This window comes from Rhodnius prolixus, unplaced genomic scaffold, assembly GCF_049639745.1.
Source record: "Rhodnius prolixus isolate KJV_2025 unplaced genomic scaffold, Rpr scaffold_10, whole genome shotgun sequence".
In the NCBI taxonomy this organism is placed as follows: Eukaryota; Metazoa; Arthropoda; class Insecta; order Hemiptera; family Reduviidae; genus Rhodnius; species Rhodnius prolixus.
The window spans coordinates 22,471,655-22,486,182 of record NW_027411615.1 but is presented as its reverse complement, the minus strand read 5'-3'; the positions used below and the strand labels follow the sequence as shown (position 1 = coordinate 22,486,182).

General features: G+C 30.4%; 2 protein-coding genes across 3 annotated transcripts; one reads left to right on the top strand and one right to left on the bottom strand.

The window, feature by feature from the left end:
* The first annotated feature begins 848 nt into the window (after positions 1-848).
* Rsph1 (Radial spoke head protein 1) lies at positions 849-8,507 on the top strand. 2 transcript variants are annotated; one of them, XM_074134205.1, is made up of 6 exons: positions 851-1,004; positions 2,550-2,769; positions 3,780-4,006; positions 5,084-5,263; positions 5,980-6,346; positions 8,377-8,507. In XM_074134205.1, exons 1-6 carry the CDS (start codon positions 960-962, stop codon positions 8,382-8,384), a joined length of 1,047 nt encoding a protein of 348 aa, XP_073990306.1. In that variant the 5' UTR covers positions 851-959; the 3' UTR covers positions 8,385-8,507. The 2 variants fall into 2 exon arrangements, with proteins under 2 accessions (XP_073990307.1, XP_073990306.1); XM_074134206.1 differs by lacking the exon at positions 5,084-5,263 and having other exon boundaries at positions 849-1,004.
* Alg7 (Alg7 dolichyl-phosphate N-acetylglucosaminephosphotransferase) lies at positions 8,478-14,460 on the bottom strand. Its single transcript, XM_074134204.1, has 7 exons — positions 13,922-14,460; positions 13,723-13,837; positions 11,601-11,814; positions 11,276-11,507; positions 10,991-11,179; positions 9,921-10,149; positions 8,478-8,678 (listed from the first exon to the last, which is right to left on the bottom strand). Exons 1-7 carry the CDS (start codon positions 14,086-14,088, stop codon positions 8,610-8,612), a joined length of 1,215 nt encoding a protein of 404 aa, XP_073990305.1. The 5' UTR covers positions 14,089-14,460; the 3' UTR covers positions 8,478-8,609.
* Positions 14,461-14,528: the final 68 nt, after the last annotated feature.

Below are 14,528 nucleotides of genomic sequence, written 5' to 3'. Positions count from 1 at the left end.
AAAAAAAAATATTATGAGGCTAAAAAATTCAAAACTTTTTTTTATAAAAAAAAATGTAATATGTAATATAAAGTAAATAAGATATGTATATTTTTAGGACAGCTAATTATTCCAGTATTTTACTATAAGTAAAATTAAATTACAATAGAGAAATCAATAATTGTTGTTGAATAATCTACTTTTTATAACTGTGTGTTATTTGTGCTCACGAATATTTCGGTAAGACGAATTCAAGACAGTAGCCTACTCTAACTTTGTCTTTTTCTACTTTAACATGCATGTACGTATGTGTGATTTATCATAATTATAACAAAAAAATATTATAAATGAAGTGGCCAGCATAAGGGTCTGTGACATCTAATAAATTCTAAAAAATATTAATGAAAATTAATGCAGTAGAATTACTTAAATATTAATGAAGAATTAATGAAATGTTGGGTGCTTGCTGATTTGTGTACCTTTTGGCGTTTAATCAACCCTTATACTTAACATTTTAAACTGTAAGTTTTTGTTAAAGATAGCATAAACGAAAGCTCCGTGCCCCAATAAAGCCCAAATGTTAACCCGCCTTAAATAAGAAAACTAAATAATAATGTATTATTAATAATAATAATAATAGTTGATAGTTGACTGGGGAAATTACTATAGTAAACATCCAAAATAATTCATCAGTCATTTTCTGTTTTATCAATAAAATTAATCTGAGAAACTTAAATTCAATAAAAACTCATTATATAAAAAACTTAATACTAAGTAGCAGAAGCTAATTTGAACAATGAAAACGAAATCAAGAAGTACCTACTTCTTTTAACAGTACTTTAATGAAAACATATGTTTTGTTATATTAAATTTTTTCATCAAAACATAATTTGCTGATGAAAAGTTCATATGGTATCAAAGAAGACTCCGGGGGAGTTTAGTTTCCACGGTATCTGAGATAATATTTACTCAGGTTAACTATGAAAGGGGAGGGAGAAGAAGGTGAGCAAGAGAAACTTATTGGGGTAAGTCAAATTTGTTTAATTTGAGTGTGTGTAAGTGATAACAAAGTGACGATTAAACGGTTGCTAACTTTTTTTTTTGTAGTTCCAAAAAGTAATTTAAGTTAAAAGTCCATAAAACATTTAAAAACAAAATTATCCATCTACTATTTACTTACTGCAGTAGTTATAATTCTTAGTTTGGAGAACAAGTACCTTATATAAATAAATCGATTTCCTCGCTTTTATTTTATTTTACTGAATAAATCTTCATAGAAAGCAAAGAAAAATAGAAAACTTGTATCCATGCAAACCAAGAATGAGGTTAAGAAGTAATTTTTTATGCTTGAGTAGAGTCCGAATTTTTTACTTTTTCTTTTTTTTTCGATTTTTTTTTATACATTTTCATCTGCTCTAATTTATTGTCACTTGGCAGGGGGCATTTTCGTTTATGTCCGCAAGAGATCGTTCATATAAATTACGAAAATGGAATAAAAATAAAATTTCAATTTCTTACCTTAGATAATACTATTGACATTTTTGGTTTTCGGCCGTTGTTAATTGATGGATTTTGGGGAATATTAAGGCGAGGACAAAAAATTCACAAACTAATTTCTTTCTTTATTACCAACATTGTGGTAAATGTATTACCTTCTTCAGGGTATTGTCAAATTTGTGGAGTTTGATGTTACATCAAGCTATATTATCATAACTTACAACAGGTAGAGAACGGCACCAGCCATATCTATTATTTAAAAATTAACCTTCTATATCTCATTACTTAAGATAACTAGAACATTGCTATTAGTACCACTTATAGAGCAAACTTTTCTCTACAATTTGGTATAGAATTCATTAAAATCGGAACAATATGAAGAGAGATATAGTGGTTTGAAATTTGAACGATTTACAAAACCTCTAAAATTTAACCTTCTATAACTCATTAAATATAATCACTAAAACATTGCTATTTATACCAATTAAAGACCAAAGTTTTCTCTACAATTTGGCAAAGAATTCATTTTAATCGGAACAATATGAAAGGAAATATAGAAGTTTGAAATTTGAACGATTTACAAAACCTCCAAAATTTAACCTTCTATATCTTAATAAATGTTATCACTAAAATATTGCTATTTATACCAGTTATTGAGCAAAGTTTTCTCTACAATTTAGTAAAGAATTCATTTAAATCGGAACAATATGAAGGGAGATATAGAGGTTTGAAATTTGAACTATTTGCAAAACTTCCTAATTTTAACCTTCTACATCTCAATAACTATAATCACCGCCTCCCATTCTTCCTCTCCCATCCGATATACAGCGTCGAGACCCTAAAAGACACATCTACATGAAATTCCAAAAATAAAAAGAAAAGCATTTTACATTGAATTAAAGCAACGAAACTAAATGGTTAACAACGGCTCCAGAAAATGAACAAATAATAATAAAAAATTATTATATTTTTGACCTTACGTATTGTTGTTTGTTTTTACGTGCAGAATAGTACTGATAAGTACTATACCGATAAGTAAAGGTCTAAAATAACTTTTACTTCAATGTGTTTAGGAATATCAAGGGGAGAGGAATGAACTGAACGAGCGACATGGTCATGGTAGAGCTTTATTACCAAATCATGATTTTTTTGAAGGGCAATATAGGAAAGGTTTAAGGAATGGTTTAGGTTTATATATATTTAAAAATGGTGCCCGATTTAATGGACATTATCATAATGGGAAAAAAGAAGGCATTGGAACATTCTACTATCCAGATGGATCTAAATATGAAGGTAGCAATAACATATGAAACCGTTTTATTAAAATTTGGTTAGTATAAAACCGTTCTGATAAATATGAAATATGGAAACTTTAAAAGCACTTAAAGGAAACATCGTTTGCGAGGGCTTAAGAGAGAAGGAAATAATTATTATTAGTTTTTACCTTTGATTGAATTAGAAGTGAGTTTTCATTTAAACTGAAATAATTTAAAACATTTTAAACGCATTATTTCCCATTCCTGTAATATTGCCAGTAATTAAACTATGCTAAAATTTCAAGAAATCAGGCGCTTTACTTTGATCAAATGATAATTTAAACTGCGTCGATTTCGATGAGAAATTTTTGGTCAAATTCTGTCTGATTGATACAGTAAATTCTGAAGTTCACATAAAATTGCCGAAAACGAATTCATGATGAATTACTCATGATAGTTCCAAGAAAATGCACTCAATTTATTCAAATTGTTTTCTTGATCTTGCCACTTGACCACGATCAAACTATAGTCAAGCGATCTATCGATGTCAACAATGATTACTTTGTCAACACAATCATTCCATTTCATTGGCATAGGACCTGGTATTCCTTCTCAATCAAGAAAAAGCCATCCGTAGTCGCTATGGCTACAGTGAGGCTGAGATTGCATGGCGTGAACTTCTTGCGAAGTTCCTCAAAGTCCTCTTGAACTCTTTGGCCGGAATTATTACTTTACAAGTTTTCAGTTTGTTGCTTACGACGTATCTTACCTCAACGCAGAAGTTCCGAATCTCCAAATGGTTTATTTGAGTCTTCTTATTAATCTATTTATCGCTCCCACGAATCTTCTTTCATTTTTGAAATCCACTTATTTATTTATCATGCAAGCATAAGTTGAAAGATAGTAAACCGGCAAATGTGAGGGGCGACAAATCTAATTTTTGAAATTTAAAAAAGTTCAATTTTCTCTACAAGCGTTATTATTTAATCTTGACAGAATGATCTGCCTCCCTATTAATTTCAAAAATATAAATATATCTTTTGAAAGGTGAATGGAAAAGAGATCTGAAACATGGGTACGGAACGTATTGGTATCAAAATGGAGATATCTATGAAGGGCAATGGAGAAACGGAATCAAGGAAGGATTAGGCTACTATACTTATGTCGATACTGGCCTTAAATATATGGGCACTTGGAAAGAAGGTAAAATGGAAGGACCGGGACAATTATTAGCCAACCATTACAGATATCATGGAGTTTGGAAGAATAATATGGTAAGTAATTATTTGTTGCAATTACAGGATTTGTACTTTTTAACTCAGTAATAGAATGTGGCTACTATAATCCTGATTCGGGCAAGGTTAGCTGATTTTATTTGTCGAAGCAAGCATGTTTTGTTTTCTGTTTCTGACCAGTTTTGGATTTTCATTCATCTTCCTGTTTACAGGATATACTTCAATTTGATGTTTAGCAATAAACTAGCGAGGATTCGTTCAAATAAAAAATAGGATTGACCTGCGATTAGCCACCCGTGACCACTCAGTCTTTACGCTCACGTAAATGTAGCTATTTTTTCCCCCCCGTAACTCACATAACGCCCTGCGGAAGATGATAAATTTGTCGAAAAGTTGGCGTAAAGACTAAGTTGCTGTTTTCTATTTGACTGAATCCTCGCTAGTTTATTCCTAAATATTAATAGTTTACAGTCACTAAAAGTTAACACAAATTAATACACAATTTGACTTTAAACTATCTCATCAAGTGAAATGAATAACAGGCTAAGTTGCTAAATTTATTTTACAACCTTTCTAAAAAAATTAGGCAAAACAAAAGCCACCATCTTCTTTGAAAGAATGCTAAAAGCTAAAAAAGCCATTTGCGATCATTTTGAGATTTGAGGTGGAATTGCCTGCAACATGTTAAGAAGAAACGGTGCCTCTTTAAGTGGATTATTTCGTGTAAAAAAAAAAAAAAAAAAATCCTTTAGATGACAATAGCAATTACAGATGTCTCTGGCATAAAAATTATTAATTTTAAAGGCAATTTTAATGGGTAAAATTAATAAAAACTTATCAAAGAAATTTTCAACTACAAACTTTTAAATCAGGTGATTTGTTTCACTCTGTTTCGAAACAAATTCAGTTCATTTAGAGCTCTTGTTTTTGTAAAATATTGTACTTCTATTAAAAATTTTAATATAAAAAAAATTAAGCATTCTCTATGCTATAACAACAAGTGAAACCTTATCATAACAAAAATAAAAACCATTTTGGATTTGTGTTTGTTACGAGTGAAAGTTTAAAAGTTTTCAATTGGGATTTGAATGTTAATCACATTAACTAAGTTTGTAGCCAACAGGAAATGGATGTTTTGCTTTTAAGTCGAACACAATGCAACATGGTTTCTTTGTTCACATGAAAGATCCTTTAGCTCAACCGAAAAGTAGATCAAAATCAGCAGAGGCCGGAACAGAGGTTAAAGAGAAACCTGGAACTGTTCCTGAAATTGTACCTATTTGGAAGGCTAGAAAGGTACTCATAATACCAATATATTATGTATAAATAGTGTTGAAAGTATTTTTTAAAAATAAATGGGAATAGCATCTTTTTTTTTTGACACGAGTCTTTCTACCATCTTACACTTATCAAGGCTTCCGTCTTGTTATAGAGCTTGGTCCACACTCTTCTGACTTATTCCTTCGGAGAATCATGGACTCTGTTCTACTATTTCCATTTCAGTTAACCTCTCTTTCTTTGCGACCTATACGATGGCTTTCGCAGCTGGCAGTGCTTGAGGGACTACTGGAGCAGATGTTATCATTGTTTTAACAGAAACAATTCACATTACCATTTTTTATTGATTCCAATTGAGTGTGAATGTATTTAAGGCGAAAGTATAAGAGATTTATGGTGTCCGAAGCTTTTTTTACTTTTGTTTTATTTACATATTTTTAAAAAATTACATTTTCCTGTAATAGCATCTTTTCAGTTAAGTAACAGTTAACTTAAAGTTAAAAACTGTAACTTATCTTTTCTGGAGGCAACAAATTGAACGAGATCAAAAAGGGATTTGGAAAATTCATTAAGTATTTAACTAAATCATTTTGACGCTTCCTTATTCTAAAAAAAATCCTAAAAAAATAAAATATCCTTGATCTTTTCTTTAAATTTGAATCCTAAATTTAAGATTTTATAGTTATTTGCACTTGTATTTTTAACAGTGTTTTTTTCTTAATTTTCTTTCACAGGTAACCCTGTATGATCCAACTTTGCTACCTCCAGAACCAACGCCAATTTCATATCCTCCATCTGAAGAATCTCCCAAAACACCTCCATCTCCACCAATACCCGAAGTGGACGCAGTTTACAAATACGATTTCTTCGAAGATATAGCACAATATAATAAATACTATTTGAATGAAAAACTACTTTGGCAAGTAGGAGGACGCAAGTGGGATGACGAGGTGTATGGTATACCAAAAGAAATACGCGGAGAAATAGCTGGAGAAGATTACAAAAGAGGTGATTACAGGATGAAATATCAAAAGAAAGGTGGTGAAGCAGAACAGAATCAAGTCCCAGAACAAACAGAAAGTGATCAAGAAAGTTTGGAAGGTTATTATAGAATTTATTTTATTAAAGAAGTAAAATATGGAACAGATTTAATTTAGATAATATTTACATTGCAATACATAAAAATTCAACCGCTAAACTTCGCTTGGGAAAAGGCGAAGACTGAAAAAAAAAGAAGAAAATCCCACCTTAAGAAGGACCAAACAGAATCATAATTTCTTGATGATAGCCGCAATGTACTCCTGTAGATGCCTTAAAAATCTTGATGTTTTGCTATGACTATATTTAAATCGTAAAAGTTATTGAAACCAGTCAAATTGATAACTCTAGGGGAGTTCTAAATTGATGAAGGGTTGCAAGGTTTTCCTGTTCTGAGAAGTTTTTTAGTTAAGACTCACAACGATCAAAATGTACTACAGCCTTTCCACAAGACGACCGCGGTCATAGTGGTCGTGGCGAAAACGTCACTAATGATGTCATTATTTTCTCTCACGCGAAGCTCACAACGCCCCACCTTAAGAGCTGGGTCGAAGTGGGCGTTCAGAAATTTGGCGCAATTTTTTTAAAAAAAGATGGCGACCAAAAAAATTATATCATGTAAATGAAAGTATTATCTCATGTAAATAACTGAATGTGTTTCTCGAAAGTCTAAAAAAAAAAAAATAATAAAATGAAAAATTACTTATCCCTTAACATACTAAATCAATGAATAACGATCAATTACACTTTTATAGTTAATAATAACGTGGCCTAAGTTTTTGCTTTTCACCATTGCATTCCACTCTTCATCGGAACTAGATGAAGAACTTTCTAAAGCATTATTTCGTTGCATAAATATCCAATTGTCGCCACAAAAGACATTTTAATTTTATTTAAACGTAAATTTTATAAATACTCCACGAAAATGTAATATAAAAATTGAATTATACATATATTTTTAACATAAGTCAACTTTACCAATAATTATAACTGCTTATAAACGGGGTTAAAATTTTAAAAACAACCTCTTCAAGCTTCTGACTTATTTTCAAGGTCGCCATTTGTAATGTTTACATGAACGATTAAACTGCCCATTCCACTTGAGTTTTCGATTGTAACGTTCGCAAGCAAATGGAACGGGCAAAACCGCGGTTGTGAGCGTGATCGTTGTGAACGCTTAGTGGAACGCATCTTTAGTGGTAGAGTCTAATATATCAACAGAAAAGAGATATATGTAACTTGACAGTTCGAAAGCCTTCAATCAATGTAATTCATTATCAGTGCTTTTCCTTGCCCTTGATTAAAGTTCACATTGAAGATCCTATTAAAAAAGAAAATGGCTTCCTGTTTGTGAGAAATTATTATTATATATTATTTTCATTTCTTAATAGAACTTTACTTACACTTACTTCAACGGGGGAATGAAATTAAATGTAATTTAATAGTTGATCTCATCACTAATTCACAATTTAATTATGAATACCAGTACAGTTTGAAACAATGATTTTACTGTGATTTTGGGAACCTATTAGTTTACACTTTCTACAGAATCATAATTAAGTGAATAATGCTGAAGCCAACGATAGCTATCTTTTTAGTAAAAAACCTAAGTTTCAAAGAAATTGAATTATGCAAACTGGAAAAGTCTCATTTGTTTCATTGAGTGTTTCAGAAATTGCCTGCTATTTTTTTAAAAAAGTGAAACTTGCAAAATAAAAAGCCCCTTAGATTCGTTGAGAATAAACAATATCCTTAAGAATAGCTTAAGATCATATAATCCAAATTACAGGATGCCTAAAGACATAAAAGACAAAAATCAATTTTACCTTTGATTGCTTTCATTAATGCTTTTACTGATCATGATTATTAATAAATATTTATTGACTTTCTTCTTAGTGATAAGTTCTTTAAATGAGTATCATAAAAATTTATTACGTCTTTATAATCTTTAATCTCACTGAGTTTCCAAATAACAGCATTTTATGAAGAATTCATCTATAATGGATTATTTTTTCGTTTTAATTTTCAGAGTGAAATCGGAATTTGGTGATTATTATTTTTTTAAAATATATTACTTTCTTTTTCTTTTGCAGAAGATTAAAGCAGCTGCTTGTGGCTCTAGGCTGGACCATACCAATTGGATTTTATCTTTTAAACTGTCTATCTTATTATGTACATAGAATACAATTTAAGATTAAAGAAATAAAAATTAATTTTTATTTAATATATATCTTATTAATTTAACACAATAAACTATAAACAAAAAAATCTTTTGAATAATTATCTTTATTAATAATTAAAAATAACCTGCGCTTTATTTATTTCATTAACTAATGTCATAAAACAATGATGCAAGAGGGTAGCGGATGAGAAATGCTATTCCACTGCTCAAAATCTGAAAATTAAAAGAATAATAAAATGAAAGGTGCATAACAGATTTAAGTTCAAGGTGTGTAATTAAAAAATTCGCGGAACATCTTGTAAGGATTTATGCAAATACAAATTCGAGTATACTTTTTTTTTTTTAAATCCTTAGATTTTTTTTCCAATTATTAAAAGTTTTATCTAAACTGATTTCATTAGAAGGTCTTTCTTTGGTTAGGCCAAGATCATTTTGGAAATCATTTAAGACTTTTCAAATAAGGTGCTACCGTTAAGTTTAAGAAAAGTCAAGATCTTCATGTTAATTAAAATTATACTTCAAAATTAAAACTTCAATTACACTCAAAGCTAAGTAACCTCCGCAATCTAAAAATAAACATTTGTAGATTGATATTTGATTTAATATTATTTGGGTATCCCATTCATATTTAACACAATAAACTTCCATACAAAAAAAATCTTTTGAATAATTATCTTTATTAATAAATAAAAATAACCTGCGCTTTATTCATTTCATTAACTAATGTTATAAAACAATGATGCCTACACACGAAGGATTGTATAGGAAAAAGACCAGAGAAGGGAATGGATTATCATATATGTTCATACATGGACACTAAAATCGACAAAGTTCAGACAACAAGTTATATACTGTACATTTTATTTGTATTTTTAAAGTGTTATTATTTTCTGTTGGCCTGGTGAATCGAAAGATGATCTGCGGTTAGTACAGTTCCTAAAAACTTTTTTTACATCAAGTACTAAATAACAGAATACGATGGGAGCAACAGAAAATTTTAATAAATAATTAATTGTTCGTCTATTAAGACGGTTGGTGAAACAACTGGACTGAATGGATTAAGACCGTTATACAAAACAATGATGATTGTACGAGCCAAGAGGAAGAGAAATTTAGAAAGGGTAGGGAAGATGGACATATGAATGTTTAATGGCAGAACAGGTATTATTGTCTTATACATCATGATAGGAAGACAACTAAAATTTTCAATGCAAAAATTTGTTGTAGTATGACTTATTATTGTCGAAATGTAATTTTTTGCTGAACTATTAATCACCCTTTTTGCTTACTCTAAGGAACTCAGATTCTAAGAACAAAATTTCTAATTCTTAGTACGGAATATTTCACTTTTGTTTATATCAGTCCAATTTTGGCTAACAACTTACAAGCATCTAAATCAAGTCACTTCGCAAAATTATAAATACATGAAAGCAAATATCTGAAATTGAGACATACCTGGATTGTTAACAGCACAGAAGTGAGATGTTCTTCATGCATAGGTCCCATTTGTATAAGTAGAAAATTGATTATAGTAAAGTTATTAGTTCTAATAATTTTATCCTTATAAGTAACTTTAGCTAGTTTCAACTTGTCACACACCGTCAGTAAAATCTTCCCTAATTGTCCAATTTCTTCAGTAGAAAATTCTACAATACTGGCATCTAATAAACCAGCTTTATTCAATCTAAAATAAAATCAAATAAACATAAAATAAATATGACATAAATGCAGAATTTGACTGTGAGGTCGATGTTTGAAATTGGCATCTTTCGAGAAAAAAAAATGCGATCACTCTTCTTCGAATAAGAAGATATTTCTGAGAGTGATATGACTTAATTTATATTATATAATCAATTACTGAATATGAGAAACATTAATTTCTTTCGATCTCAACTTAAATTTCTATTTTTCACTTACATTGTAAACCTTTCTTTCAACGTTTTAACATTTAACCTTTTCAAGAAAGTCTTTGGAATTTTGTAATACATTTTAATGTTTATATTGCAACGGAACACAAAATTCCTCTTTCCCTACTTTGTATATATTCTTTAAATATGCAGAAAACATTATATCACATAGGGATTATAAGAAATTAAGAGTTAATTTTATTCAATTATCCAACAAAGTTCTATAAAATGAATAAAAGAAATCAAATGTAATGAATTTAAGTAAACATAGGAGGATCATGACTGAAGATGTCGAAACACTATTTTTAAAAAAGAAAGGCATTTTGCTCAACAATTTAGTAGGATGAAAAATTAATGCCAGTTTCAGTCATGGTAAACTTTATTCTGCCGGGCTTTCGACCTAGGGACTAGGTCATCTTCAGGGCTAATTTACAATATACTGTTTTACATCATTAGAGAGTTGGTGTGTCTTCTGTCCTGTCTGTTCATGGATTCCATGATTGAAACTGGCATTAATTTTTTCATTCTATTGAAACTATGATTCAGTCACCAAAAATAATGAACAATAATTAACAATTTAAGTTACATCTAATAAGTTTAGCCGTTGAAAATACTTACCGAGGTAATCGATGCCTAGGACAAGGTATTATATGAAAGAGTTGTGGAACAGAATATAAGAAATTGACCACTTGAGGTATGAAGAACAGTAGAACAGTTTTGCTAAAATGTCCTAAAATTCCAACCACAGCGAAAGTCATTCCCGCAAAATAACAAAAAGTATCACCAACAAATACTTTTGATGGAAACCTTTAAAAGATAAAATTTAATTTCAAATCAGCATTAAATCAATTTTAGATTTAAAAGAAAACATAAACTTTTGAATGGAAAGATACAAATACAAACCAATTATATTTTAAAAGAGCTAAAGTAGTTGCCATAAAAGGTATTATGAAACAAAGAGAAAACTGATGAGCACGCCATAAATTGCCAGAAAGTTCGCATAAATTGAAAACAGCCACAGAACCAGCTATGACAAATGACTGGCCAGCTTCTAATCCATTTACACCGGCCAAAATGTTTATTGCATTTGTACAGAAAACTGATAACATTCCCATGTAAATATAGTAAAGGAGACCTGAAACAAAAAGTGTACAGTGGAAAAATGTTTTTGTTAAATGAGCTAATTTCATTAGCATAAGGAATCCATAAATGTGACTTACTTTCTTACCTAAATCAACAGAATAACCGAGCCAAAAACGAAACGGTTTTGGAACAATAACCGTTGTTGAATTAAAAGTTACGTAATAAACCACTAATAATGGCAACGAAGCGACAGTTGGAAGAATAAGCTTATATTTCCATCTAAGATCGAGGACATCATCAGCAAAACCAAGCAATAACATGCAACAAATGGAAAGAAGTGCAGCTACCATTTTTACCAACTGCAACAAAAATCAAGCGTAAAGACACTCCTGTTACTGTAATTGTTACAATTTTACTAGACATTTTCTTGATCGAAAAAATTCCTCACTAAACGTTTATCGGCGTTAATATGGTAGTTTTTAAGGATGTAAGTATAATGATCAATAACGATATTCCATAATGCAAGTTAAACATGTTTCTCTTGACACAGTCAGTTATATCCATTACATTAGTGAGGTGAAAATTAAACCAAACGTTCTAAGTATAAAACACTAGCATAAATTATAATCGCAATATGTGTAGATTAATCCAACTATACTGTACTATTAAGAAACAAGTAAGCAATAAAGAAAAAATTCAATCAAAGTATTAAAAGTCCTAGAGCACTCGCCAAACCCCTTTTTTAAACAGGAATGATTAGAAATGGGGTCAAGTCCGCAGTGCTGGATAACAACGTTGATTTTAACCGTCGTAGCAAGCAAGTTTATTTTATCGCCGACCGATTTCGAACTTTCAAATATCATCACAGGTAGTGCGAAACTGGAAACATAAGTTAAGTCGAAATTTCTACACCAAACTGATTCGGATAACTAGAGGCTAAAACTTATACTGAATTTATTCCCCAAAATATGCTTCAATAAACTTTTGTTTTCAAAAAATTCCTAATATTGAAAATTGGGCCAGTTATTAGAAATTTTAATAAGCAAATTGGGATATTAAACTAACTTAGCATAATTTTACATGCACGAATTGATAAATAGAACACTACGACCACTTTAAAACTTCTTCTTTATATTTATCCGAGGGTCCGAAAGTGTCCGTGTGTTATGTTTTAGTGAATAGTCACCTAAACATTCTGAATACCAAAAAAAAATTGTCAATGAGATTTATATTTATTATTACTAAACTCGTAAAAATTAATCTGACGCTAAAAAAGGATACATAAAAATAAGAGAAGAGATTAGCTGTGAGGTTAGCGTATTCGAACGTGAATCCAACTGCTGGCTCTTAGATTTCCTCGTTCAGGAGCTTCTTGCAGCTATGATGATGGACAGTGCTGTCTGTAACGGAAAGAACATTGTCCGAATGCCGGCGGCAGTGCACTGAAAAAAGCTCCAGGCAGCAATAATCTGATTTTGACACGCCTTAAATACAAAAAAAAACAAAAAACAATAATTTGGGCGATAATTACCTTAGCAGTCGATGCGCAAAAAAAAAAAAAAAATAATAAAGAAGAAAGTAAATACAATATTGCAATAATAATTTAAAGTAAGTGCTCTTTGTGTTTTTCCTTTTTTGTTTGTACCGTTTTCTGAACTTGTTAAATATAAAATTCGATATTTTTATAAACGACTATTACTTATGTTGTTAATAAGGGCTTAAGAAGATACATTATTGTGACAACTCCTTAATCTCTAATGACAAAATATTAATGGCAGTTTAGAGTAAAACCTTAATATCAGTTTCTCCAGAACCATAACAGAATTTCTTATAAAAAATAAAAATTTGAGGCGGGTCAACAACTGTGGTCACTGGACCACGAACTATTCTCAGTGCACTTCTAGCTTCCGGGCAGTGAGTAGTAAGAAGTCCCTAGGAAGAGAGCATCCAGGATCGCAGCACTGAAATCCAGAATGCAAACGGCGATGTTGGTAAAAGTCTAGTTTGGTCAGCATACTCTTTGCAACACTAAATTGAGGAATGCACATCCATTCTACGACACATTCACTAAGTGGAAATTAAGTTTTTTCCTTCTTATTTTACAATTTTTCTAAAAAAATAAATGATTTAAATAAATTTGCTGCATAGCAATATTTCTTTCTACTTATAACAGTACATTCTCTAAATAGCGTAATTTATTATTAAAATCGTCATAAAGTAATAAATATACATTATTAAGTGATAAATATGATATTAATGTTAAATACCTCTACGTATGGAAAGTGTGAGTTGTGCATCATTAAAGGGCCAAAAAGTAATGGAATAAAAAGGAACATTGCTATCAAAAACATACATCCTGTAAGGACTCCTATAGCTTCTGGGCTGAAATTAAAAAAAAAATATATATTTAAAAGGATGTATTTAGTTACTCCCTAATAATACAAAAATAAAGCTAAAAACACTTACATTTTTTCGGTGCTTTTTTTGTTCATGTCTACTCCAAATAAATGTGCTTTTATAAAGCTGGGTCCTGCTTTTGGAATTAATCTTAGAGTAAAATAATAAATTATTGAAGAAAGTAGGCAACTTAAGAAAATTGGCAACCAAACTTCTAAAGTATAATAATTTTCCATTTTGTTCAGTTTAATTTGTTCGGTTAGAACCAATAGCTACAGCTCACTGCTAGAAAAGCACTACACGTTCAAATTCAATTGATGCAATATTTCACTTCTATGCAATGCGAAACAGAGATAACGAATCATATCACTGCATTTCAGTTGGTCCTTAACACTAAATAAATGAATTTAAAACCACAAATCAAATAACAAAACTATATTAAGTTTAACGAATGTATGTTTACTCAACATTATTCACCATACATAATACGTATTTAACATAAGTGTAAAAGATATTATTTCAATCAGATTGTAGCTGACAAGACACATTATAACCTACTTATAAAAATCACCTTCACCTGCCCGGCAGTATGATAACCTACTTAAAACAGTCAAGCAATATATGAAATGTGTAACTCCCGCCCTCCCATGATAAGTGTAGTTCTAGCTTTCGCCCA

What these genes read in the sequence shown, in the direction of transcription:
- Rsph1 (XM_074134205.1), top strand. Translation starts at nt 960, where the DNA reads ATGAAAGGGGAGGGAGAAGAAGGTGAGCAAGAGAAACTTATTGGG. An exon ending in GAGTTTGGAAGAATAATATG is followed by an intron (nt 4,007 to 5,083) that starts GTAAGTAATTAT and finishes CTAAGTTTGTAG; the next exon opens with CCAACAGGAAATGGATGTTT. An exon ending in CTATTTGGAAGGCTAGAAAG is followed by an intron (nt 5,264 to 5,979) that starts GTACTCATAATA and finishes TTTCTTTCACAG; the next exon opens with GTAACCCTGTATGATCCAAC.
- Alg7 (XM_074134204.1), bottom strand. Translation starts at nt 14,088, where the DNA reads ATGGAAAATTATTATACTTTAGAAGTTTGGTTGCCAATTTTCTTAAGT. An exon ending in CACACTTTCCATACGTAGAG is followed by an intron (nt 11,815 to 13,722) that starts GTATTTAACATT and finishes TTTTTGTTGCAG; the next exon opens with TTGGTAAAAATGGTAGCTGC. An exon ending in CCTAGGCATCGATTACCTCG is followed by an intron (nt 10,150 to 10,990) that starts GTAAGTATTTTC and finishes ATTTTATTTTAG; the next exon opens with ATTGAATAAAGCTGGTTTAT.